This window comes from Coptis chinensis, chromosome 2, assembly GCF_015680905.1.
Source record: "Coptis chinensis isolate HL-2020 chromosome 2, ASM1568090v1, whole genome shotgun sequence".
Classification (NCBI taxonomy): domain Eukaryota; kingdom Viridiplantae; phylum Streptophyta; class Magnoliopsida; order Ranunculales; family Ranunculaceae; genus Coptis; species Coptis chinensis.
Window position 1 is genome coordinate 110,846,378 of NC_141457.1, and position 27,316 is coordinate 110,873,693.

At 35.6% G+C, this 27,316-nt stretch overlaps 1 protein-coding gene and 3 pseudogenes across 4 annotated transcripts; 1 reads left to right on the plus strand and 3 right to left on the minus strand.

The window, feature by feature from the left end:
• Window positions 1-83: 83 nt before the first annotated feature.
• On the minus strand, window positions 84-11,430 carry LOC147520590 (putative aldo-keto reductase 4 pseudogene; annotated as a pseudogene). The gene is made up of 3 exons (XR_015212704.1): window positions 10,915-11,430; window positions 2,942-3,080; window positions 84-2,724 (listed from the first exon to the last, which is right to left on the minus strand). The product of XR_015212704.1 is annotated as a putative aldo-keto reductase 4 pseudogene (transcript).
• On the plus strand, window positions 3,126-5,115 carry LOC147520591 (UDP-glycosyltransferase 84B2 pseudogene; annotated as a pseudogene). Its single transcript, XR_015212700.1, has one exon. The product of XR_015212700.1 is annotated as a UDP-glycosyltransferase 84B2 pseudogene (transcript).
• Window positions 11,431-13,904: 2,474 nt separating the features above from the next.
• On the minus strand, window positions 13,905-16,021 carry LOC147520592 (putative aldo-keto reductase 2 pseudogene; annotated as a pseudogene). Its single transcript, XR_015212703.1, has 2 exons — window positions 14,901-16,021; window positions 13,905-14,240 (listed from the first exon to the last, which is right to left on the minus strand). The product of XR_015212703.1 is annotated as a putative aldo-keto reductase 2 pseudogene (transcript).
• Window positions 16,022-24,450: 8,429 nt separating this feature from the next.
• LOC147520593 (putative aldo-keto reductase 2) lies at window positions 24,451-25,937 on the minus strand. The gene has a single exon (XM_086592136.1). The coding sequence runs from the start codon at window positions 25,643-25,645 to the stop codon at window positions 24,620-24,622; it is 1,026 nt and encodes a 341-aa protein (XP_086448262.1). The 5' UTR covers window positions 25,646-25,937; the 3' UTR covers window positions 24,451-24,619.
• Window positions 25,938-27,316: the final 1,379 nt, after the last annotated feature.

Sequence of the window (27,316 nt, forward strand, 5' to 3'; positions counted from 1 at the left end):
TTAATAGGTCATGGGTGTGAGGTGTCCAATGTCCACCACAGCTTGTTTCTTGGCCGATTTCAGCTAAGGGGACAAAACTAGAAATAACACAATTATGATAAAACAAATCAAAAAATCTACCCGCATTTCAAAAATACTTTCAAAAATAATAATTGATTTTTGTCTGAAAAAGACAATAATATTATGATATGTACTCAGTGCATATGCACATACGTAAATGCATACCAAACATCTCAAAAAAAAATGTTATGCACAAGTGTCAATATATACCACTTTTTAATATGCGAAGATATCAATAAAAAAAAAAATCAAATCTGTCCTTAGTCTTTATTAATAATTAAAACATGAAAACTGATTTTTCCAATAGTTATAAGTCAAACAATATCATTATCAATGATTTCAAAACGACGATATTTTAGCTTATCTCTTGTTTAGCTAATTGGTCCCATCTTTGAATCAGAATCGCCAGAAAGTCCGTAACCTTTGTGTTTCCTGTTGCGGACTCCAAAAATAAGTGGATTTGGACATTTGGTTCCCATTGAAAAATTGATTGTAGGACCACGATGGTTAAAATAGTGTGGATGATGACGATTAGTAAGACGGAAACTGAACGACTTTCATTAGATTTATGCATCAGTGTATAGAGTGTATTATTAGATTCAATACCTTAATAGTTGTCTTTTGCTATGTCGCGATCATGTGATACTGATTTACCGTGTCTAATGGAAATTTTGTGTTGTTTGCTCATAATTAAACATGTCACTTATATTTCAGCTAATTCAGAGTTAGTAATTACTCGAGTTCTGTTCTCCAAGTTCGTTAAATCGGACGATCCATCAATGCACAGCTTGTTTGAGTTCTACAGACTTTTTTTTGGGAAAAACAGCTGACGACCTCACAACCATGTCCAAAAATTCAAAATAAGTTCAAGCGAAAAAAAATGCTCAAGCTTACTCTTCACACACAAGAAAAAAACTGGATAGCTAATCCTCAACTACACATCCCTATTCAGGCTTCCATGATGATAAATCCGGAGTCCCCGAGTCCCTCCAAGTCATTGAAAGCCCTCCATATCTGTCGCTCTTAACCACGTCTCCTGAAACTAAGGGGTGTTTGGATCCTATTTATTAATTGCTAAAAAATGTTTATTAGTGAAAAAATATTTTTTTTAAAAATAAATGTATTTGGTCTCTATTTTTAAAAATAGTTTTTCATCCAAAAAACATTTTTTGGTCCCAAAACTAGTTTTATGATAATTAGGTAAAACTTGTTTTTCAAGTTAAAAAACAATTTTTCTTCGAGAGAAACACTTTGGGCGCTAAAGGCAAATGAATTGCCCGGATGGCCGTGACATGCGAAATCTGATTTGATAAAATAGCTTTTAAGAAAAATCACAACCAAACATGTTTATTCAAAAACTGTTTTTAGAATCAATATTTTTTCATAAAAATACTTTTTAAGACAAAATAATTTTTAGAAAAAATGAGACCCAAACACGCACTAAGACTTCAAGCTCAGCCATTTCTTCCGGTGCAAGTTTCACAGATAGAGCAGCAATATTCTGATTGAGGTTTCCAATCTTAGTAGTGCCTGGTACGGGACACACATCATTTCCTTGGTGGTGAACCCACGCCAGATCGAGCAAGTTGAGATGGAGTGCATCCTTTCTTAAGAGCTATTTTGTGTATGCTGTCATATTTAAGTTTGTTATGCTCAAGATTCTCAGGTCGAAACCTTGGTAGTTCTTTCTGAAACCCTCAGACATGTTTTCAATCAGTTTTGGTCCAGAGGAAAAAAAGCGCCTCCCCAAAGGACTGTAAGCGACAATACCGATACCAAGTTCTCGACAAGTTGGTATTATTTCTTCTTCAGCATCTCTTGTGCATAAAGACCACTCTAACCGCACTGCAGTTATTGGGTGAACTACATGTGCTCTCCTAATTGTTGAAGCATTGGCCTCAGACAAACCTATGTAATTAATCTTTCCTTCTTCAACTAACTTCTTGAGTTCGCCGACTTCAATTGTAACTCCGGTCGCTTTGGGGGCGCAGACATGCCCATGCATCCGAGTCCCTGTGCAGAAACTTCAAGTCCCTGTGAACCCAGTTTCACTCTCCTTATCCCTACCATCTTACCCATCTTTTTAGCTGGATTTTCCCCTGCTTCCTCCTTGATCTTTACCTTCCATGATTTGGTTATATATAACTAAGCATTTTGTATGCCCCCCCTAAGAATATGACGTAAAGAATGGCATCAAATTGCATAAAAACATACATTAAAATGTATATTCAATTGACCAATCGACCAACAACGAAAAGTAGCGACTCTCTTGGTTCCATTGTCCAAGACCTAACTGGTCTGTTCTTTGAAACTCGTATTCAATCATGTATTTTCTAATTGCACAGTTTGAATAGGACAACAATGCTTTTGATGGCGACATATATGTTGTGTAAAGAGGACGAACTCAATCTTCTTTCTCAACAAAGCCCAAGAGCATAGTGTAATGGGTGGTGATCCAGAAAAACATAAATTTGCTTCAGGGTGATAAATATTGTTTCTGTATGTATGAACTCAAGGTATGATTAGTTTTCCACCATTGCGAAATGGCTTGCTATTTCTGTCTAGTTTCTTCTTCGTTTAAAAAAAAAAAAATCCTAGTGAATAAAGGACAAATTCAACAAGCATTGAAACGTTTCTTCCCGCCTCTCAACAACTGCTCCTGATCTGGATAATATTTTGTATCATGCAAGGAAAAAAAAGTTCAAGAAATGAACTTGCAAAGCTAAATCAAAGATGCAGCTGTACCTTCCAAAGCTGCACGTTTAACACAGAAGTATCTTAATGGTCATTTATATGGAACAAGCAACATGGACTTAAGTTGTCAGTTTGATATCATCGTATCCAATATCCTGGTATAAAATTTATAACCTATCCAACTTACCTGACAATTTCGTATGTATTATGCCGTCATCCTTTAATGGCAGTCCTGCATACTTTTGCTATTATAAAAACTCTTATGTAAGCCAAATTTTTTTCCATCTTCATAAGTAGCTTTTGTTCAACACCGTGAAGAAATGGAGCTGCAGACGTCCACCGCCATCAACGATATGAAACCAAGACAAACAAGAAAATTAACAACTATGGTGAGGTTTACAGTTGTAAATCCAAGCAAATTGTGTAAGAGACATTCTTCGCACAGATATCCTTGAAGAGTTCAAGAAAGTGTCATATTTGGTAAGATATGTTTAACATAATGTATTACTGTAGCAGAGTCTAATTCTAGTAGCGAAATAATATACATGTCAATTCGGAAAAGTTTTTGACATTATTACCGGATCAATTTAAATTAGGGAATTGATAATTTAGTAAATGATTTTTATGATTTTGGTATATAAGTCTGTCATTTTCCTAATGAAACACCACAAACACCAAATCGTGGTTCAACTTGGATAGCAATTGGCATATACCTCTTATCAGCGTTCTAAGTCATAAAAGGTCACAAAAATTATCCCAGTGATCACCTCTCTCTCTGTAAACCGATGGCTTTTAAAGATGAAAGGAAACAAGAAACTCATGTGCTTTTGGTTGCCTTTTCTTCTCAAGGCCATCTGAATCCCATGCTTAGGTTAGGTAAATGTCTCGCTTCCTAAAGGACTCCAAGTAACATTAGCCACCACTGAAGATGCACGCCAAAAAATGCTTGATTCAAACAATCTTTCCTCTACTACAACCATCACCAATGATTCAAATATGCAAATTCGTCTCGAGTTCTTTTCTGATGGGTTGAGCATTGATTATGACAGAAAGGCCAACTTAGATCACTACATGGATTCCCTTAGCAAATTCGGTCCTCAAAATTTATCCACCTTAATGGATAATTTCTCCCAAGGTGGTCAGCAGAAGTTTTCTTGCATCATTAATAATCCTTTTGTCCCATGGGTGTCCGATGTTGCTGCACAACATGGTATTCCCTGTGCCATGTTATGGATTCAACCATGTTCGCTCTATGCCATCTACTACCGCTTCTACAACCAGCTCAACACCTTCCCTATGTCAACAGACAACAAAATGGACGTAGAGTTACCAGGTCTTCCATTGCTTCACTATGAAGATTTACCATCCTTTGTTCTCCCTTCAAATACTTTCAATAGCTTTCCCAAGTTATTCTCAGAAATGTTCAAGAGTATGGAGAAATTGAAGTGGGTATTAGGAAACTCATTCTATGAGTTAGAGAAAGATGCAATCGAATCAATGACTGGGATTTGTCCCATTATCCCTATAGGCCCTCTTGTGCCATCGATACTGTTAGGCAACGGGGAATCGAATGATATTGGTGTTGACATGTGGAAACCTGATGAAACTTGTATTACCTGGCTGGATGATAAGCCGAATTCATCAGTTATCTATGTGTCATTTGGTAGTATAGTTGTTTTATCAGCAAAACAGATGGAAGAACTTGCATTGGGTCTGAGGAACAGTAACCGTCCGTTTCTTTGGGTAGTGAAGCCTTCAGACTATACAACTAAGGATGGAAAAGGTGAATTACCAACTGGCTTCCTCGAAAATATAGAGGGACAAGGACTAGTGGTGAAATGGTGTCCTCAGACAGAGGTACTTATGCATCCGGCAATTTCTTGTTTTATAACTCATTGTGGTTGGAATTCGACATTAGAGGCAGTGGCTTCGGGAGTGCCAGTTATCAGTTTTCCACAGTGGACAGACCAACCAACAAATGCAAAGCTTATAACAGACGTGTTTCGAAACGGTGTGAGGTTTGGACCTGATCAAGATGGATTAGTTAGTAAGGAAGAAGTTGAGAGATGCATAAGTGAAATCATGGATGGGCCAAAGGGAGAAGAATTCAAAAAGAGAGGACTGAAGTTGAAGGAGGCGGCAAGGAAAGCAGTAGCGGAAGATGGCTCATCAGATCATAATATCCAAATGTTTATGGATGAAATAATTGGTCGTGATAATAATGATCCAAGTATGTGATCCAAGTAATTGGTTGTGATAATAATTGGCCCTGTATCTGATCCAAGTACCACAGATGAGAACCACAATAATGATTATAATAGACTAGTAAAGGGCACGTGCTACGCACGTGATTGGGAGCAAGTATCGTCATCACTAAGGGCATCTCCAATGGGGAGTGTAAACCATATAGAGTGGAAATTTTACACCCCAAATATTAAAAAACTCTCTCCAATGGAGGTGCTATACCGTAGGTAATAGTGTATTAGCTAATAGAGAGGGTGGAAAATACCTCGCTATTAGTTAATAAAAAGCCCGGGCGACACTCGAACTGACCGTCTGAGTGAAATAATTTTCGGACGTCACTTGGAGTAACGTCCCTTTCTAATTCTAAAGTAATTTTTTAACTCGGGAGTGACGTCCCAGTTTAAATTAAAGAGGGACGTCACTTCAAGTGACGTCCGAGTTTAAAATCTATTTTTTTTTACACTATTCCATTGGAGAGTATAGAGTGTGGATATTTATAAACTATACAATAATATACAATTAGAGGTGTAAAATCCTAATGGCACCTACGTGGAGCCTAAGTGGAGGTGTAATTTTACACCCCCATTGGAGATGCCCTAAAGAGTTAAAAGAGTAACGACTGCAATAAGAACGCCCTTTTCTTGTAAGAGGTCATATAGGGTCTGAAAAATTGGTCTATAAAGTAGAATCACCAACTTCTTACACGCTTGCACTAATGCAAACGAAGCAATTTGATGTGTAATAAGCAGGTTCACACTGCATATGAGTGGTTACATATTTTAATCCAAAATATACCGCCTAATTAATTCAAGTGCGCAAAAAAAAGTGCTAATTCCAAAACCTCATCTACCAATTGAGCATCTTTTTTATCTAAAACCCACTAACTGGGTTTGGGAAGTATTCTTACTTCATATAGAAGTTAAGTTTAATTTGTGATTACATAAACAATACGTCAATTAGGTCAATACATAACACTCACATCTTGCAGCATATTTGTCTGATGGTATCAATTAGTGAAAAATGGAGCAAATTGGACATTGAAATTAATGTGATAGTACTGTATTTCTGTTGGAAACAAAAGCCTGAAATCCAAAAAGTGCATATATAACTTTCAACAATGCTATATAGGAAGCGTCAAACTTATTATGATTTATCATTTCTTGAAAATAGGATAGAAGAACAAAAAAGGAAAGACACACAATAGACCAACTTCTCGAGTGTGAAAACTTTACATAGGTTGTCCATGTCCATGAAAACAAAAAATATTTCTGTTTGGTGACATGTCAAATCTTTAGATCCAACACGTTCCCTCCTAGTGGTTTCTCGTGCAAGAATACTGACGGATTTAGACTGTTGCAGATATAACATCTTCATTCTCATCTGCTCTTCACCGTGGCATTTGGTCTGAGGTGTAAAATCTTTCTTGGTGCACATTGGATTAGGTTCTTCTTAGTGCATTCATTGGCCTGGTCTACTTCATTCAGAATCGTTCACACAATAACATGCTCATTGTCGCCACTTCTTCTTGTTAAAATTTAGAAGCATCTTCTCATCAAGTTAGTTTATGTTATTGATTGTAGTGATGTCTGTTCAACCATAATATCAGTGACTGGCATAGAATGTCATCAACAAAAGAAAACGATATAAGGTGCATTAAGAGTCAAGTCCTTCAGCAATTAATGACACAACAACAAAACCACAAAATTGGGAACTTTGAAATAAAAAAAATAAGGGTACCCAAAAAATAATGAAACCAAGAAGAATGATCCCACTCATTACTCCTTCCACGTAGTGCACAATACACTATTGTACAAAATTCATGCATGGTACTATTCTCAAAATTTAAAACAAACATAATCTATTATTCATAGGGGTAAACGTCTGGCAACTTTTTTGAAATTAAAAAATCTTAGCAGCAGTGGACATAGAAGTTGTGAGGGAAGCCTAGGATAGAAGTGATAAAATAATTTTAAACCTAAGAAAATTAAATGTGAGGTGCAATAGTTTTATTAACTGATGTGTTTAAAAGTAAAAACAGGGCGAAACCAAATAAACATAATAAAAATGAAAAATGTATCTCATTAAGAGTGGCTTGAAAGAAATTATCTTTTTTGTTAATCAAACTAATATTTTAAAAACGAAAAAGTCAACATGTAATAATACAAAACATAATCATGAAATAGCAAAATGGAGACAGTAAGAGATTAAAATTATTGAAATTAAAACCATTTTACAAATACTGAAAGATACACATATAAAGTTGGAAATAGAAGTAAACAACCACCAACAGTTTTGGTTAAATAGCAGTATACCCGTTAAAAAAAAAATCAGTTGTAATGAAAAAACCATAACTTTGACATTGATCGAATGTAAATTATTTGCATAACCAAAAATTGTGTAAATAATAATAATAAATCAATCAATCAATCAATTTTTTTAAATGAAAAAGAAATATTCACTTATACAGGATCCTAGTCCAAAGAAGTAGTGGAAAACCAATGATAATATTAGGAAAATCGAAGAGATGAGCCATACCTGACAACTTATAGGAATAAATACATACAATCTGCCACTGCAAAACATAATCATGAAATAGCAAAATGGAGACAGTAAGAGATTAAAATTATTGAAATTAAAACCATTTTACAAATACTGAAAGATACACATATAAAGTTGGAAATAGAAGTAGACAACCACCAACAGTTTTGGTTAAATAGCAGTATACCCGTTAAAAAAAAATCAGTTGTAATGAAAAAACCATAACTTTGACATTGATCGAATGTAAATTATTTGCATAACCAAAAATTGTGTAAATAATAATAATAAATCAATCAATCAATCAATTTTTTTAAATGACAAAAGAAACATTCACTTATACAGGATCCTAGTCCAAAGAAGTAGTGGAAAACCAATGATAATATTAGGAAAATCGAAGAGATGAGCCATACCTGACAACTTATAGGAATAAATACATACAATCTGCCACTGAGCGCACTACGTAAAAAAAATTAGGAAAATAAATAATAAAACTGGGAAAAATTAATAATGATACAAACTATCAGAGGAACTACGAAGAAGTTCAATATTAAGCATTGCTAGTGTCATCATCTAAAAGCAGTACATCATGGAAAAATATATTATGTAGTCATGGGTTAAATCTAAAAGTTAAGAAGAAATAATAAATTAAATGAGAAACATAAACCATAAAAAATCAAACTTAAATTACTTATTTGCATGCGATTGTTAGGAGTGTTTGTGTATCTAGCGTGTCGAGGAAAGTTGATAAGACGCACACATGCAGGGTGTGTTTGTGTACAGGATGTTGAAACTGGAAAACAGTGATCAACACTAATCAATGCCAATAAACAAAGTATGAAGGAAGAACTAAAAGCCCAAAAAAAAAAGAGAAATTGCTAAAAAAATATTTGTTGTGTGAATACCTGTTGTGTGAATACCTTCAGTAGGAGGAGACGAATTTGGTCCCCCCCAAAAAAAAATAAGAGAAATTGCTAAAAAAAAAAATTGTTGTGTGAATACCTTCAGCAGGAGGAGACGAATTTGGTGTTTGAAACCGCCTTTGATATCTACGCAGATGTCTTCTTCGAGTATCAATCATTCGTTGTGTACACCCCATTGCCCAACTCTGTTGTTCGTCGAAACACAGGAACAAACAAACGCAAAAATGAAATAAAATAAAATTAGACGAAATGCACAAACTGAGAGATGAAGGGTAGTAAGCAATAGAAAGGAATAGAAGACATGGAAAAAGTAAAAGTTGTTCAAACTAATATCATCCATTGCGTCAGTGCAATTCCAACAAAAAGGAGGGAGAGAAAATAGTGGAGTTTGGGAAATATAAAAATCATACAAAGAGAAAAATCATTCAAAGAGAAAGAGAAAAAATTCGAGTTTGAAATAGATTGGTGTTTGGAATAGAAGGAAACAGAAATGGAGAAGTCAGATAGATGGAAAATGGAGTCGAAACGGTGCCTTTTGAAAGCAGAATTTTCTGTGTTTTTTATCCGTTTTTTGTTGAATGACAAATTTACCCTTGCACAGAAGTTTTGTGAAAATTTTATGGGTGAAACTTTCGGGTACCTTTTTGATCTAAAAGTTTGGTCTAAAATTGGTAATACGGGGACTAATAAACGACGGCTAGTTTTCCCATTATATATAAGAAAGAAAATCTTAATTATAGCAAAAAAATAAAAAAGTGAACGGAAACAAAATGGACCCAACTTAATCACCCCTTCATCAATTCTTATTACGAACTACATAAATAACATAAGATAAGGGCATTTAAGTTTATTAAAATGGGATGTAGGTTTTGAGATTTATGAGCATGTAGGTGAGTTGAAAGCTACGCATATGGAAGCAAGAAATGCACAAAGAAGAAAACATATAGGACAAAATATTAGTAAAAGAAGATGCTATCTGCCCAAAACTGAATAAGTCAAAGTAACACCCATGATATGATATGTAATTGTGATAGAGCTTTGTAGTGATACTCTTAGAAGAACTATCAATTGAAAATCTGATAGGCCAAAACAGTGAATTTCACACAACTGTCTTCCTTCATAAACCACAACCCCGAAAAGAAACATACACTGAATATCCAAAATCCAATAATCATTGAAAAGTGAAAAAGTAGTAATAAGCATAATTTTGGAAGCAAAAACCCTTCAATATTCAAGATGTGATGTTACTGAAGCATTCAAAGCCCCGAAAAATTAATTTGGGGAAGAAGCCCATAAACGTAAGAGACGTGCATTTCATCAGACTATTGGTAATCAAACACATTCTTAAGATGACTACAAATGTTGCTCAGGCATATAACGAAGAGGGAAAAACGTATCACATCCAGAAGCCATAATTTTTAAAATCAAATGGAAACCATAATGAAGATTACTATGAGTGAAAAGGGGCAGAGTCCATATCTTTAAGTTTGAAGTAGAAATTTGGGAGGGGGAGGGGAGGGTTGATAATATTGGAATGATCCCTGAAATAAATGTTCAAGAATGAAAGATGACTTAAATGATAATATTGGAAAAATAAACAAAATAGTACCTTTGCGTTTAAGAAGAAATTTGAACCATATAGCCATTGAAAACCAGCGAGTTTGTTTGTTTTGGTAGAGAGGAGATAGAAAAATAGAACTCGTCTCTATTTGGAAGGGAGATCCCTGTTAATTTTTCAGCAGATTGTGTTTGAGAAGAAAGAAGTTATGGGAGGATATACGTACTGGTAGAGAATTTGTATTTGAGAAAGAAATGGAAAAGACGCACTGTTTGGAATAGATTAATGGCCTATAACTGATTAAATGACCATTATATCTTTAGGTTTTAAGGCCCTTGGGAATTTTGTGGGTGAAACTTTCGGGTACCTTTTCATTTAAAAGATTGGGTTAAAACCGAGAATACGGGACTAATAAACAGCGGCAAGTTTTCCCATTATATATAAGATAATTTGAGTGAAAACATATGGCCAGTATGTGAATGGAGACAAAGTGAGCCGCATCAACACTAATAAAGATACTGTCCAGGGTAAGAGGAGGCTGGTGGCCAAGAGAACAGAATAGCCAAGTTCATTTAAAACTCTGCAATGATTTATTTATTATATAAATACTTTTGTTTCTATGTAAGTACGGTTTCCTTGAGGGATTTGATTCTCACCGCTAAACGAAAATCAGAATCATCAATTAAAACCTACTAAATAATTCACAGAAATCAATAAGTTGAAAGTTTTTTGTTCTTTAGTTCTTTAACTTTAACTGATTTCCTTTACCATATTTTTGTTCCCATTCTGCCTTCTTGTTTCTTTACAAAAATTTGATGAACAGATAAAATTTTTCAATAAAATTTTTCAATATTAGTTTAATTTCTAGTAATGGCTAAAGAAGTGGGATTTGCTGAATACCTGCAGCTAAGCTTGGTTTCTTTCAAGATGATTACTTATCGCTCCTCTTTTGGAGATTCCAGGAGGAAATATGTGCACCCACGCAGCACAAGGGTTCAGACTTTCGACCACTGCGATACCGAATCCAAATTCAGTAGATATTTATCGAAGGCCAAATATTTCTTATTGATTGCATGACACAGCCGTATGGGACACGTTTAATATGAAAGTAAGCATTCTGTCTTTCTTGATGGTCATTGACATAGTTATCAACAACAATTTCATGTAAAATGGACATTTTGATGTCTAAGAAACGGTCTTTTAGTCCTGATGAGATCATCTGGGACCATTAAACAGAAAATAATCTTGTGTCCAACCGAAAGATGTTAGACTGCAGTACTGCACAAACAAAAATTATCAACAGAGAACAAAAGAGGCAAAGAACCAGCCTAAACTTTCTAAACCACACCTTCAAAAACCAATGTGCTATATTTTGTACCTAATGATTAATAAATGTGTGTCAATAAACGTGTAAACCAATGTAAACCAATGTCCATGATTATTTGGATAAGAAATATCGTGTAAACTTCGAAAACTACTGTGTTCGTTGTAGTTAAGTGAAACGCAAGTCCAAAGCACAATTTTGAAACATTTTACGGTTTGAGGAATGGGACTACCTAATCAATTTTGGTCCAGACAGAATCAACTGGTTCTTTCAGGAGAAAACTTATGTAGGGGGGAGAGGTATCTAGTTTATCTGACGGGCTGTCATGAGTCACCGAAAGATTTTTCAGGTAAAGTAAGGTTGACTTTGTATTTTACCATGTGTGTTCTACACTTCTATGTGTGTTTCTTATATGCCTTTTCCATTATAAGATTTGGAACACATGGACAACAATCCCATCTATGCTTCTCGTTTAACAGACATGCTGCACAATCGTATAAGTTGTGTTCCATAGCCCAAATTATATAATAAAATAGTCGAATATTCTGTACATGTTTTAATAGCCGACTTAGCAATGTAGTTCAACAGCTCTTAAAACAAAAGTTCTAGATATCAAACCTAATCCTCCAACAAATAAGAATCAGGGTTTGTTTTCTTTGATGTGATGGATCACCTCAACCTATTCCACACGATAAAAATAAAATTGAAGTTTTCCAACCTTCAAAGGCCTTCACAAGGCCCGCATTAAGGCCCTCACAACTTTTTTATGTAATTTTATTTATATTTTGTTAAAATGTATGTAATTGTATAAATAACAAAATGAAAGTATGTTTTACATAAGTTCAAAATAACAAAATCTAGTTACATAAAAAATCTAGTTTAAAATAACAAATTGTTCTATTGTCGGGATATGAACCCCGGTCACTTCTCCATGTATAAGCAAGAATAAAATATAAATTAGAGTGATGTGATATGATGCTTGATTGGTATATGGTAATGAAGTTTTTAATCAACTTCAACTAATCAAACACAAGTTATTCTACAACCTACAACACCATATCATATTTTTGGTATCATATACATTTATTATTGATTCATGCAATACATCGGCACATAAAACCTAAAAACGAATCGGCACATAAAACCTAAAAACGAAACATTTTAATTTTATTATCTTACAAATTTTAGCCAAATTATTAACCAAAGTCAATATTGAGAAAACATAGTATTTAAACACGATAATTAATTTATCGCGTATCAATTTAGCAAGATTATACTGTAAATAAAGAGTTTAAAAGAGTAATAAAATCCGCCCTCAAACCAAAGGGCTTCCGGTCCGACCCTCAATTTTCTAAAGAGAGGGCTGAGGTGAGGGTTAGGGCTTCACAATTTTAGCATTGTCCCTCATAGGCCCGCCCCTCACTACATGAGAGGGTCGGGCCGGCCCAACCCTCAAGTCATATGAGCTTCATGGTTTGAGTCATAAACTTAATATGAGAACTGCTTGATTGTTCTTTCGTTGTTGTTGTTGTTGTTGTTGTTTTTATTTGATCATTCATAATTATGCTATTGTCCTCTTTCTTGGATTAGTATTTGTGCACATACAATCGTCTCCATGTCGTAATAGAATATCACAAAATTGCGTTAGGCGAAAACAGTTAATTGCATTTGAGCTTCAACACCAACTATCATTCCAAACATGGCACAAGGACTACAGAGACCAGAGTGTTTGGAGAAAACACTCTTAGGTCTCCACTACAAATCTGTTTATTAGTGTTTGCGCTTATGTCACATCTGTGCATCTCAGCAAACATATAAACATGCAATTTGCACATAATCCCTCTATCCCATGGTTAGTTGGTTTTGCGGTGAAACACAACTTCAATTGTGCTATGATAGATGCTTTGAATTCAATCCTGTGCACTTTACAACATCTACTACCACTCCTATAAGATTTGTTGTTGTCCAACTATAAATGGAAAACCCTGATATCTAGAGCTGGTGAAGTAAGTGTTTCCCAGAATCCTAGTTCATTTCACTAGTTAGAAAATGATGTATATTACATAACCAACTCCGTTCCAAATGTTCGAACGAGTTTGTATTTAGGTGGATAGGATTTGCATGTCATTCAGAAAGGACTTTCGGCATAGCTTGTTGTACGCTTGTCTTAATTATTTGTATGACTCGTTATTAATAAAATTTCCACTTGATTGAAATAATAATAATAAACTCCCTTCCAAATGCCTCCCACGGTCCCATGGTCAACCACATCCATGCTAACGGCCTTGGAGCCCCCATTGCAACAACTAAATTTGCCCACAATCGATTGCTCCTGTCCATGGATGTTGATATTAGTTTATTAGGATCCATAGTGAGTTCTATCTTTGATGGGAACCTATGTAGGAAATGCGGCGCAGACAAGCGGGGTTTGGAGCACACTTGCATCCCAATGGCAAACTGAAGCTAGATGCTTCAGTTATCTAGGTTTCATTTGGAAACTTATCCATGTTAGCTATGCAGATGGAGAACATTGTGACAAAACGGAAGCGAATTAAAAGTTAAGGTATGAGAAAAAACTCTGCAAATTTTTATTATTAACGATTGATTCCCCTGTTTACAGACTATGATCTCCTTTTACAGAGTAATTGAAATAGGAATGCTACTAAAAGTATACTAATGCCTAATCTTTGACTCATAATCTATTTAGGAATAGCTAAATCATAAAGACTAATTATATCCTAATTCTAGAACAACAAAAAAAAAATAGAAACCTAATACTACTTTATTGTCCTGCATCACATTGCAATGAAGTTACAGAATATGAAGTTACAGACGGCTCGGGTAAATTACAATTTGGGTATAGAACCAAATGGATGGGAGGGGATAGCAGTGCGATGGTGCTCTCAAGCAAACATGTTGTAACACCTAGCCATAGCGTGCTTCTTAATTCAGTGCGAGTGGATTCAAGTGTTAGAGGCAATTGCCACCAGCATGCCGTTGATTTCATTTCCACTATTGACGGATCAACCAACCAATGTGAAGCTTGTAGTGGACGTATTTGAGGTTGGTGTAAACTGTAAAAGCTTAATTCAGAGGGTGAAGATGGGGTGGTCAGTAAAGAAGACATTCACAAATGCATATCAGAGAAAACAAATGGACTACAGTCCATTGAATTCAAGAGGGAGCAGTTAAAATGAAAACAATCAGGGAAGTCCTTGTCAGAGGAATTTTCAAATGTTTATCGATGATATTAGAAGCTGCTCATCTTCTTACTAAACATGATATTTCATCATCAGTCTGTCCTATTTGTTCACTACAGTGTACAGAGTAAATTCTGGTAGATTTAATTCATATATTTTCGGTCTAATCAATGTGCAAAAGAGGTGAAATGCACAATCTATACGTGGGATCTCAACAAAATTAAAGAAACACCATGTATACAAAATTTAACACCTAGGCAGATAATTGGCTACGAAATTAAATTAAAATTCCAAGAGTTTGTTCGCATAAACATACTGCTTTATTGAAACAAAAAGAACGCACACTAACATTCACACTGAACATAAAGAAAAGTAGGCACACATAACCAAAACTTGTAAAGCCAGTTCTCAATATCAATTATCTTCATTCACTCTTCCATGAAGACAATTCCGGAGTATCTGATTCCTTCCAAGTCCCATAACCCGATGCATATCTTTCACCCTTAACAGCTTCTTCCGAAGCTAAACCTTCAAGCTCAGCCATCTCTTCAGGTGAAAGCTTCACAGATAGAGCACCAATATTTTGATTGAGATTTTCAATTTTAGTAGTGCCTGGAATTGGACACACATCATTCCCCTGGTGATGAACCCATGCCAAAGCAAGCTGCGATGGAGTGCATCCCTTTTTAAGAGCTATCTCATTTACGAGATCGAATATAAGTTCGTTATGCTCCAGATTCTCAGGTTGAAACCTCGGTAGGTGCTTTCGGTAATCACCCTCAGACAAATTCTCAACCAGCTTTGCACCTGAGGAAAGAAACCCCCTTCCTAAAGGACTACCAAGTTCTCTACAAACAGGAACAATTTCTTCCTCGACGTCTCTTGTCCACAAAGACCATTCTAACTGTACAGCAGTAATTGGATGCACCGCGTGTGCTCTTCTAATTGTTGAAGCAGAAGCTTCAGACAAACCAATATATTTAATTCTTCCTTCTTCAACTAATTTCTTCAGTTCTCCTATCGTTACTTCAACAGGAACACCTGTATCGATGAGATGTTGGTAATAAAGATCGATGCAATCAACTTGTAGCCTCTTCAAACTAGCTTCACAGGCTGCTCTAACATAAGCAGGATCTCCACGTATGCTTAGTTTACCATCGGTGAAACTGGCACCAAACTTTGTAGCTAACTCCACTTTGTTGCGAATGTCTTTGAGAGCTTTGCCTAGAAGGATTTCATTTGTGAATGGACCGTACACGTCGGATGTGTCGAGGAAAGTAATGCCTGTATCGATGGCATGGTGAATTAGATCTATCATGTCGGATTCGGGCTTTGCAGGACCGTAAAATGCCGACATCCCCATACATCCTAGACCTTGTCTAGAAACCTCAAGGCCTTGAGAACCCAATTTCATCTTCTCTATCTTTGCCATCTTTATTATGATTTTGTTTTGGATTGATCTGAAAATTATCTTCAGTGGGTGAGTGGAATATATAGTCCACCATATCGATAGATTTGGAATAAGCAATGTGACGTTTGGAATGACGTTAATGCTGATTACAATAAAGAGAACGGCCCATTGGACAATATTGAGTTTTAAATTTGATTTTACGTAGCTTCCGCGAAGAAGTTTTAATTTTGGTTTTAGTTGGGTCGGTATATAACTAGATAGCTGCTAAGCAGTGGGGCGTGAGCGGAGGGTGGAGAAGAGAGAGGAAGAGATGGGTTTGTGGGTGGGGAGAAAGAGAGAGAGAGTTAGGGTTATGGTTTACTTGAGAGGGAGAGAGAGAGGTAAGGACATACAGACAGACAGAAACCATCTAACTTGTTTTTTGTCCGCATACCTCTATTTCTGCCAAGATCGTCCGCTCCGCTCACTCGATTATAGCTCAAGAATGATAGTTTTTGTTCAATAACATTTTTGCCCTCCACTTTGATGATTTTGGACAAAAATATGTCTCCACATTGTTTGATCATTTTTTTTTTTCTTTCTTTATTTATCTCCATCCACCAATTTTTAGGAATCAGATTTAATTACAGAAAATGGACGATTCAGATTTTAGCAACGAATTTATATACAAAGAGATAGGGGTGGGCAATGGGTCGGGTCGGGCTAGCCCGGCCCTAAACATTTAAAGCCCTTCAAATATTGGGTGTTTGCCCGGCCCGACCCTAAAGTTAAGATAGGGTCGGTCGGGCGGGTCACAAGTCTAAATCTGAAAGCCACGACCCTACCCTAAGCCCTCTTTAAAGGCTTTTTAAGGGGATTTAAGGTCGCCCTATATATATATTTTTTTCTTTTTACTACATCAGTTTTAAAACTCATTTATATTACAAAAATGTACAATGATTCTACAAACTCAAAGTCCCACCAATCTAGTAATAATCCTGGATAAGTCCAATAATTTAAAATGCACATCCACAATCTAATGAATCAAGACATCCGTCAGAGTTCGAAATTTGTTCATCCTTGTACTTAAACCTCACTAAAATTACATTTAACATTGAAATACATCGACAAATAATTATATTATCATTTTAAATGAAGAAGTAATAGATATAAAAAAGAAACATAATAAGCTTTGGTTAAGGGCGGGGAAGTTGTTAAACCTGTTTCCAATATCATAAATTGTTTCCATAATAGATTCAAACAAATATAATATTATCTTTCTTTTAATTTAAAAGTGATTCAAGCTTTGTATGTGGAAATGAAAATATTGGCTTTTGAACAAGTGATGGAGAAAGGTTTGAGATTACAAATGCCATTTTTCTGACAAAGGTTGTTTTTTGGTTTTTATGTTACAAAATGTCCGCCTCACGTATTTAAACTTTTAATGGTGTGGAAGGAAACCTTTAGTTCTAGACTTGGCTTGGATGTGAATAAAAATATAATTTCTAAGAAGTAAGTGGGAAAAGAAATTGAGAATAATAAGTTCTGAACTTTGACTTGATGATCAAAGGAATAAAGTCTTATTTTTTATTAGGCTAGTGCTCATTGTTCTTCATGACTGCTAAGTTGACAAGTTTTTGTTATATAAGACAAGTTATTGGAAGTACCCTTGGGTGTAAGTGATAAATTACAAAGGATAATGTTATTTTAATTGAAAATATTTAACAAATAGTAGGACAATTATGGTATGTGTATTTATAGTGAAAGTGTGAAACAGGGCCGGTTAGGGCTTGGTTAGAGCGAGGCTAATGAGAATTAGAATTAGGTGGTCTATATTTTTAGAACCAACCCCAGACACTGCCCTAGAAGGCATTAAGGGAGGGCCCCCCCCCTAAACTCTGTGAGGGCTTTAGTTATGAGGGCTTTATAGCGCTTAGGGTCGGGTCGGTCAAGGCCGGGTTAGGGTCGTTAGGGCCAAATTCCCACCCCTACAAAGAGGTGTATCCATATTTTAATACACATGCATAATACTGTTTGCATGTGTATTATACACATGCATAATGGTGTGATATACACATACATAGTTGTGTTTGCATGTTTATCAGACTATTACTCTGAAGTCCCAACTTAAAAATATCATTGACGACAACAATATTGAAATCGAGATAAATCACACGATTAATTACCATAAGATTCAAATATATTTGAATCGGAAATTCAATTGTTGTTCAATTGTTTGTCAAACCAGTGTCAAAATTGATCCAATTATTCTTCAATCAACAATAACTTAGAATTGAAAAGTGAAAAAATAGATTGCAAAGTGAGAAGAGTGTTTGTCATGAGAGAATAAGATGTTTTCTCACATCTTAAATCACTAATCACAACACACAAACCAACTAGCTCAAACATGGAAACAACGAACTAGATCTCAAAAACATTTACAAGTTTATAGTTGAAGTGTTTTTTTTTAGATGAAAAAATGACCGTTTAGTACCATGAACTTTGCTGGTTTTATCAATTTGGGTCATGAACTTTTTTTTTGAGCAAATTGGGCCATGACCTTTCTCTTTTGTATCAGTTTGGGCCACCGTTACCATTCCGTTACTTCACATGCTTATGTGGCTTGCCGGATGTATATTTGTCCGACCAAATGCTCATGTGTCACCGTTGAAGTGCACACCTAATCACTAGTGATGTGGCATCGAAATTTCAAAGTGTTTCGAACCGAAATGAAAAAAATTTCAAAGTGTCACCGTAAATTTCAAAGATGGCACAAAAAAACACTATTCACGTGAACAATGCTTTTTCCTTAAAAATTAATTCTTTAATTAAAAATGCTATTCACGTGAATAAGTGTTTTCACTATTCACAGAACTTTTTTTTTTTTTTTTTTTTTGTTTTAATCAATTCTTTATTTAATCAATTGATTATTAAACAAAAAAAAAAAAAAAAATGTTCACGTGAATAGTGTCTTTTGTTATATTTAAATTTTTTTTGGAAAACACTATTCACATAAATAGTGAAAACACTGTTAACGTGAATAGTGTTTTTTGTTTTTTAAAAAATATTGTTCACGTGAATAGTGTCTTTTGTTATTTAAATTTGGGTTTTTTTTGAAAAATACTGTTCACATGAATAGTGTCTTTGTTTTTAAAATTTGATTTTTGAAAAAATATTATTCACGTGAATAGTGAAAAAGCACCAGTGACGTGGCACCTAATCACCGGTGACGCCATCTTCCGTTAACACACATCAGCAGACGTTTGTACACATAGGCAGCCGTTTGTACACATCAGCAAATTTTCTAACGGAAATACACCGGTGGCCAAAACTGATACAAAAGAGAAAGGTCATGGCCCAATTTGCTCAAAAAAAAAGTTCTTGGCCCAAATTGATAAAACCAGCAAAGTTCATGGTACAAAACTGCCATTTTTTCTTTTTAGATGGAGAAAAATGTAGATGTTTGTCATGAGAAAATAAAGTGTTTGTCATGAGAGAATAAAGAATTGATTGATAGAAGTGGAATTTAGGGGTGTAAAAAAGGCCCTCAAGCCCTCGGCTTGGCCCGACCCCCACGTTTTGAGGGGAGGGTAAGGGCCTAGATGTGAAAGCATGAGGGCGGCCCTCACAAGGCCCGCATTAAGGCCCTCACAACTTTTTTTTATGTAATTTTATTTATATTTTGTGAAAAATTACGTAATTGTATAAATAGCAAAATGAAAAGTATGTTTTACATAAATTAGTGCTTTGTGTAGGCTCCTCCAACGTTACATGAAAAATCTAGTTCAAAATAACAAATTGTTCTATTGTCGGGATATGAACCTGGGTCACTTCTTCATGTATAAGCAAGAATAAAATATAAATCAGAATGATGTGATATGATTTTTGGTATATGGTATATTGTAATAAAGTTTTTAATCAACTTCAACTAATCAAACACAAGTTATTCTACAACCTACAACACCATATTATATTTTTGGTCTCATATATATTTCTTATTGATTTATGGAATACATCGACACATAAAACCTAAGAACGAACTGAATTTTATTATATTACCAATTTTAGCAAAATTATTAGAAAAAATGGCCGTTTTGTACCATGAACTTTGCTGGCTTTATCAATTTGGGCCAAGAACTTTTTTTTTGAGCAAATTGGGCCATGACCTTTCTCTTTTGTATCAGTTTGGGCCACCGGTGTATGAACCTGGGTCACTTCTTCATGTATAAGCAAGAATAAAATATAAATCAGAATGATGTGATATGATTTTTGGTATATGGTATATTGTAATAAAGTTTTTAATCAACTTCAACTAATCAAACACAAGTTATTCTACAACCTACAACACCATATTATATTTTTGGTCTCATATACATTTCTTATTGATTTATGGAATACATCGACACATAAAACCTAAGAAGAAAATCAAAGACATAAAACCTAAGAACTAACTGAATTTTATTATATTACCAATTTTAGCAAAATTATTAGAAAAAATGGCCGTTTTGTACCATGAACTTTGCTGGTTTTATCAATTTGGGCCAAGAACTTTTTTTTTGAGCAAATTGGGCCATGACCTTTCTCTTTTGTATCAGTTTGGGCCACCGGTGTTTTTCCGTTAGAAAATTTGCTGATGTGTACAAACGGCTGCCTATGTGTACAAACGTCTGCTGATGTGTGTTAACGGAAGATGGCGTCACCGGTGATTAGGTGCCACGTCACCGGTGCTTTTTCACTATTCACGTGAATAATATTTTATCAAAAATCAAATTTTAAAAACAAAAACACTGTTCATGTGAACAGTGTTTTTCAAAAAAAATCCCAAATTTAAATAACAAAAGACACTATTCACGTGAACAATATTTTTTAAAAAACAAAAAACACTATTCACGTTAACAGTGTTTTCACTATTTATGCGAATAGTGTTTTCCAAAAAAAAATTTAAATAACAAAAGACACTATTCACGTGAACATTTTTTTTTTTTTTTTGGTGTGTGTGTAATAATCAATTGATTAAATAAGATTATTACAAAAAAAAAAAAAAAAAAAAAAGTTTACGTGAATAGTGAAAACACTGTTCACGTGAATAGCATTTTTAATTAAAGAATTAATTTTTAAGGAAAAAGCATTGTTCACGTGAATAGTGTTTTTTTGGTGCCATCTTTGAAATTTCGGTGACACTTTGAAATTTTCTGTGAAATTTCGGTTCGAAACACTTTGAAATTTCGATGCCACATCACTAGTGATTAGGTGTGCACTTCAACGGTGACACATGAGCATTTGGTCGGACACATATACATCCGGCAAGCCACATAAGCATGTGAAGTAACGGAATGGTAACGGTGGCCCAAACTGATACAAAAGAGAAAGGTCATGGCCCAATTTGCTCAAAAAAAAAGTTCATGACCCAAATTGATAAAACCAGCAAAGTTCATGGTACTAAACGGTCATTTTTTCAAATTATTAACCAAATTAAAGATTGAGAAAACCTATTATTTAAAAGTGATAATTAATTTATCGCGTATCAATTTAGCAAAATTATACTGTAAATAAAGAGTTTAAGAGAGTAATCAAACCCGACACTCTAGCCCGACCCTTAAACTCGGCCCTCTGGCCTGGCCCTCAATTCTCGGTCTAAAGAGAGGGTTGAGGTGAGGGTTAGGGTTTCACAATTTTAGTATTGGCCCTCATAGGCCGCCCCTACTATATGAGAGGTCGGGTCGATCCCCTCAAGTCATAACGAGCTTCATGGTTTGAGTCGTAGACTTAATTTGAGAACCGCTTAATTGTTCTTTTTGTTGTTGTTGTTGTTGTTGTTTTTATTTGATCATTCATAATTATGCTATTGTCCTCTTTCTTGGATTAGTATTTGTGCACATACAATCGCCTCCATGTCGTAAAGTAATATCACAAAATTACGTTAGGCTTAAAACAATTAATTGCATTCCAGCTTCAACACCAACTATCATTCCAAACATGGCACAAGGACTATAGAGACCAGAGTGTTTGGAGAAAATACGTACTCTTCGGTCTCCACTACAAATATGTTTATTAGTGTTTGTGCTTATGTCGCATCTGTGCATCTCAACAACCATATAGACGTGCAATTTGTGCACAATCCCTCTCTCCCATGGTTAGTTGGTTTTGCGGTGAAACACAACTTCAATTGTGCTATGATGCTTTGAATTCAATCCTGTGCACTTTACAACATCTACTGCCACTCCTATAAGATTTGTTGTTGTCCAACTATAAATGGAAAATCTTGATATCTAGAGAACGGAAGTAAGTGTTTCCCTAATAGCAATGATTGAATGAAAGGTTTCCTCCGTATTGATGTCTTCGGTGGCACACAGGAGCAATTATCATTTCAGAGACTTGGTTTTAAGCTGGCACTCGGTTATTATGGGATCCGCTCTTGGGGTTACCAACATTTGATAATGTAAGCCTCTCAAGAGGCCTTGTGAGGATCTCACTCAAATGCGTACTATGTGATATCCCCAAGTTCATCAATAAAGATTACTTATTAATATATATATATATATTTCCCAGAATCCTAGTTCATTTCACTAGTTAGAAAATGATGCATATTACATAATCAATTTCGTTCCAAATGTTCGAACGAGTTTGTATTTAGGAGGATAGGATTTGTTATTCAGCAAAGAGTTGCGGCACAACTTGTTGTACATTTGTCTTAATTATTTGTAAAACTCGTTATTAATAAAATTTCCACTTGATTGAAATAATAATAATAATAAACTCCCTTCCAAATGCCTCCCATGGTCCCATGGTCAGCCACCTCCATGCTAACGACCTTGGAGCCCCCATTGCAACAACTAAATTTGCCCACAATTGATTGCTCTTGTCCATGGATGTTGATATTAGATTATTAGGATCCATAGTGAGTTCTATCTTTGATGGGAACCTATGTAGGAAATGGGGCGATGACAAGCGGGGTTTGGAGCACACTTGCATCCAGTGGCGGAGCCAAAAATTGTCTCCAGGAGGGGCCTAGTGATTAGTACAGTGCGGAACCTAAACAAGTACTTGTTTTTTTTTTACACTGTGGAACAATATACACTGAGAAGGTATGGTAAACAAAATAGCTATGCATCTGAGAAGGCAAAAGCCTTAGTACTGACAAACAAAGTAGCACTGCGGGTTTAAACAAGTACTACTACTTTTTTTTTGGGTTTTTATAGATGTGCACTCTTATTTTGAAACGAAATTAAACTTTGCCCCAAACTCACATACCGTGAAATGTTTCTGTTATCTCGTGGTGAAATGGCTTAACAACCCTTTGTGTAAAAAACATTCTAGTTGTACATTTGTGTAAAAAACATTCATTTTTACCTAAAACCTAACTCCATAACCCCAGACCATTAATGACAAAAGTACATCAAGTTTGTCATTCATAACTCACAGTTCTAACTCAAAGTTCTAATTGGTTTTCAGTCAGTCAAGACTATAAGTACAACTACACTTGAATTACACTACTTACAAATTTTTTATTTAGACTTGCACCCCCAATATAAACTTATAATTAGATAAACACCCCCAACTTTACTATTTTATTTAGACTTGCCCTCCTAATACAAACCTGGAACAAGAAAAACACTCCCATTCTAAGATAACCAAAAAGGATAGTTAGGACATTTCACCATGAGATAACAGAGACGACATTTCACGGTGTGTGAGTTTGGGGGGGCAAGTCTAATTTCGTTTCAAAATAGGGGTGCAGATCTATAAAACCCTTTTTTTTTTCACATGTTCAGGGGGGGCCTACGCCCTACCTGGCCTCTACATAGGTCCGCCACTGCTTGCATCCAATGGCAAACTGAAGCTAGATGCTTCGGTTATCTAAGTTTCATTTGGAAACCTATCCGTGTTAGCTAAGCAGATGGAGAATATTGTGACAAAGTGGAAGCGAATTAAAAGTTAAGGTATGAGAAAAACTATGCAAATTTTTATTATTAACGATTGATTCCCCTGTGTACAGACTATGATCTCCTTTTACAGAGTAATTAAATAGAAATGCTACTAACAGTATACTAATGCCTAATCTATTACTCATAATCTATTTAGGAATAGCTAAATCATAAAGACTAATTATATCCTAATTCTAGAACTATATGAAAAAAAATAGAAACCTAATACTACCTTATTGTCCTGCATCACATTGCAATGAAGTTACAGACGGCTCTGGTAAATTACAAATTGGGTATAGAACCAAATGGATGGGAGGGGATTGCAGTGCGATGGTGCTCTCAAGCAAACGTGTTGTAACACCCAGCCATAGCGTGCTTCTGAAGTCAGTGCCAGTGGATTCAAGTGTTAGAGGCAATTGCAACCAGCATGCAATTGATTTCATTACCACTATTGACGGATCAAATAACCAATGCGAAGCTTGTAGTGGACGTCTTTGAGGTGGGTGTAAAACTGTAAAAGCTTAATTAAGAGGGTGAAGATGGGGAAGTCAGCAAAGAAGACATTCACAAATGCATATCAGAGAAAACAAATACGTCTAGGAAGATAATTGGCTACGAAATTAAATTAAAATTCCAATAGTTTGTTCGCATAAACATACTGCTTATTGAAACAAAAAGAACCCGCACTAACATTCACACTGAACATAAAGAAAAGTAGGCACACATCACCAAAACTTGTAAAGCCAGTTCTCAATATCAATTATCTTCACTCACTCTTCCATGAAGACAATTCCGGAGTATCCGAATCCTTCCAAGTCCTTGAAACCGCTCCATATCTTCCCCCCTTAACAGCTTCTTCCGAAGCTAAACCTTCAAGCTCAGCCATCTCTTCAGGTGAAAGCTTCACAGCTAGAGCACCAATATTTTGATTGAGATTTTCAATTTTAGTAGTGCCTGGAATTGGACACACATCATTCCCCTGGTGATGAACCCATGCCAAAGCAAGCTGCGATGGAGTGCATCCCTTTTTAAGAGCTATCTCATTTACGAGATCGAATATAAGTTCGTTATGCTCCAGATTCTCAGGTTGAAACCTCGGTAGGTGCTTTCGGAAATCATCCTCAGACAAGTTCTCAACCAGCTTTGCACCTGAGGAAAGAAACCCCCTTCCTAAAGGACTATAAGCAACAATTCCAATACCAAGTTCTCTACAAACAGGAACAATTTCTTCCTCGACGTCTCTTGTCCACAAAGACCATTCTAACTGTACAGCAGTAATTGGATGCACCGCGTGTGCTCTTCTAATTGTTGAAGCAGATGCTTCAGACAAACCAATATATTTAATTCTCCCTTCTTCAACTAATTTCTTCAGTTCTCCTATCGTTACTTCAATAGGAACTCCGGTATCGATGCGATGTTGGTAATAAAGATCGATGCAATCAACTTCTAGCCTCTTCAAACTAGCTTCACAGGCTGCTCTAACATAAGCAGGATCTCCACGTATGCTAATTTTCCCATCGGCGAAATGGACACCAAACTTTGTAGCTAACTCCACTTTGTTGCGAATGTCTTTGAGAGCTTTGCCTAGAAGGATTTCATTTGTGAATGGACCGTACATGTCGGATGTGTCGAGGAAAGTAATGCCTGTATCGATGGCATGGTGAATTAGATCTATCATGTCGGATTCGGGCTTTGGAGGACCGTAAAATGCCGACATCCCCATACATCCTAGACCTTGTTTAGAAACCTCAAGGCCTTGAGAACCCAACTTCATCTTCTCTATCTTTGCCATCTTAATGATTTTGTTTTGGATTGATCTGAAATTATCTTCAGTGGGTGAGTGGAATATATAGTCAACTACTTGACTATAGATAGATTTGGAATAAGCAAGGTGACGTTCGGAATGACGTTAATGCTAATTAGTACAATATTGAGTTTTAATTTTGGTTTTAGTTAGGGCCGGCATATAATTATGGCCTCAAAGAGTTTTAATTTTGGTATTAGTTAGGGTCGCCATATAATCATGGCTCAAGAATAGTTTTTGTTCAATGACATTTCAGCCCTCAACTTTGATGATTTTGGACAAAAACGTGTCTCTACTTTGTTTTACCACTTTTCTCTTTTCTTTCTTTATTCATCTGCCTCCACCAATTTTTGGGAATCATATTTAATTATAGAGAATGGGTGATTCAAATTTTAGCAACGGATTAACATGCAAAGAGGTGTATGCATGTTTTAATACACATGCATAATACTGTTTGTGTAACGCCCGTATTTTTAAAATACATATTTATTTATTAATTGATTAATTTAATTATTTATTTTCAAAATCACATTTGGATTGGATTCGGGATAATTGACAGCCCGATTTTTCCCATTGTTTGATCATTTTTAGGTTTGGGTTTGGACCGAGTATATAAAACACATTATAGAGAATAGGGTTTTAAAAAATAATAAAAATAATGAAAATGGAAGCTACAGAGCTGAAGCTTGTTCTTTGGAGGTTGGAACAATACCCGGGCTAGGAGGATTCGTCGAAATAATAAAAAAGGTGAGTAGCTATTTTGCTATTTCAATAGGAATACTAAAACCGCTTTTATTGTCCATGTTTTCACTAAATTTTTCCGTTTCATTTTCCAAGGCCTTCAAAGCATTGTTAAAAAACTTGTTGTATATTGGTTGTTGTTCTTAATTACCAAGTTTTATTGAATCATTGAACCGAGCTCGTTAATGGCGGAAGCCACAACAAGCGATGGTTGTTGTTTGTAGTTTTAACATCATGGATACATTAAAACTTGTTTGGGGTCGTTGGTTGACGCAACGGTCGAAGCCAGTCGAAGCTGGGGATTTGTTAATGGCTTGGTTAAAATTTTTTGGGTTGGTTTCATTTGGTCAAGTGATGATGGGTTGAAGTGGGGTAGTGTAGATATAAAGTGTCGAATGAAGTCTTTGGGAAGCTCGGTGGAAGCTGTTAAGACTTGTTCTTGCCATTATTGCGGATCTTGGGTTTTGGTTTATCGTTTTAAAATATTAAATTTCTTTTTGTTTGGATTTGGTGGGTTGTTGATGTTGGATTGTGATGGTGTCGATTGGAGCTTGGAACAAGCTTTAATGAAAATTTAAATTTGTGTCGAGATCTATTTTGGGGGGAAGGTTAGTTTTCTTTTATTTGAGTTTTGGTGTTTGACAAAGTTGTAGGGGTTGTATTTGATGAGTCAAACCGATGATGTGGGAGAAGCGGATTAGTGGTGGCGGCGTTTTGGTCGCTTAGTGGTGGAGGATAAATTGGAGAAGATGAACTATGAATGGATTGGGCTTGGGCGGTTTAGATTGTTGGGCTTTGGGTTTGGTTAGTTGGTATGAAATGTTTTAGTTTTGGTTGGGGCCTAACTTGTTTAGTTAGTTGGGCGAAATCCAATTTTTCATTTTTTTGGGCGATATTAATAATTTTAAGCTTTGGACC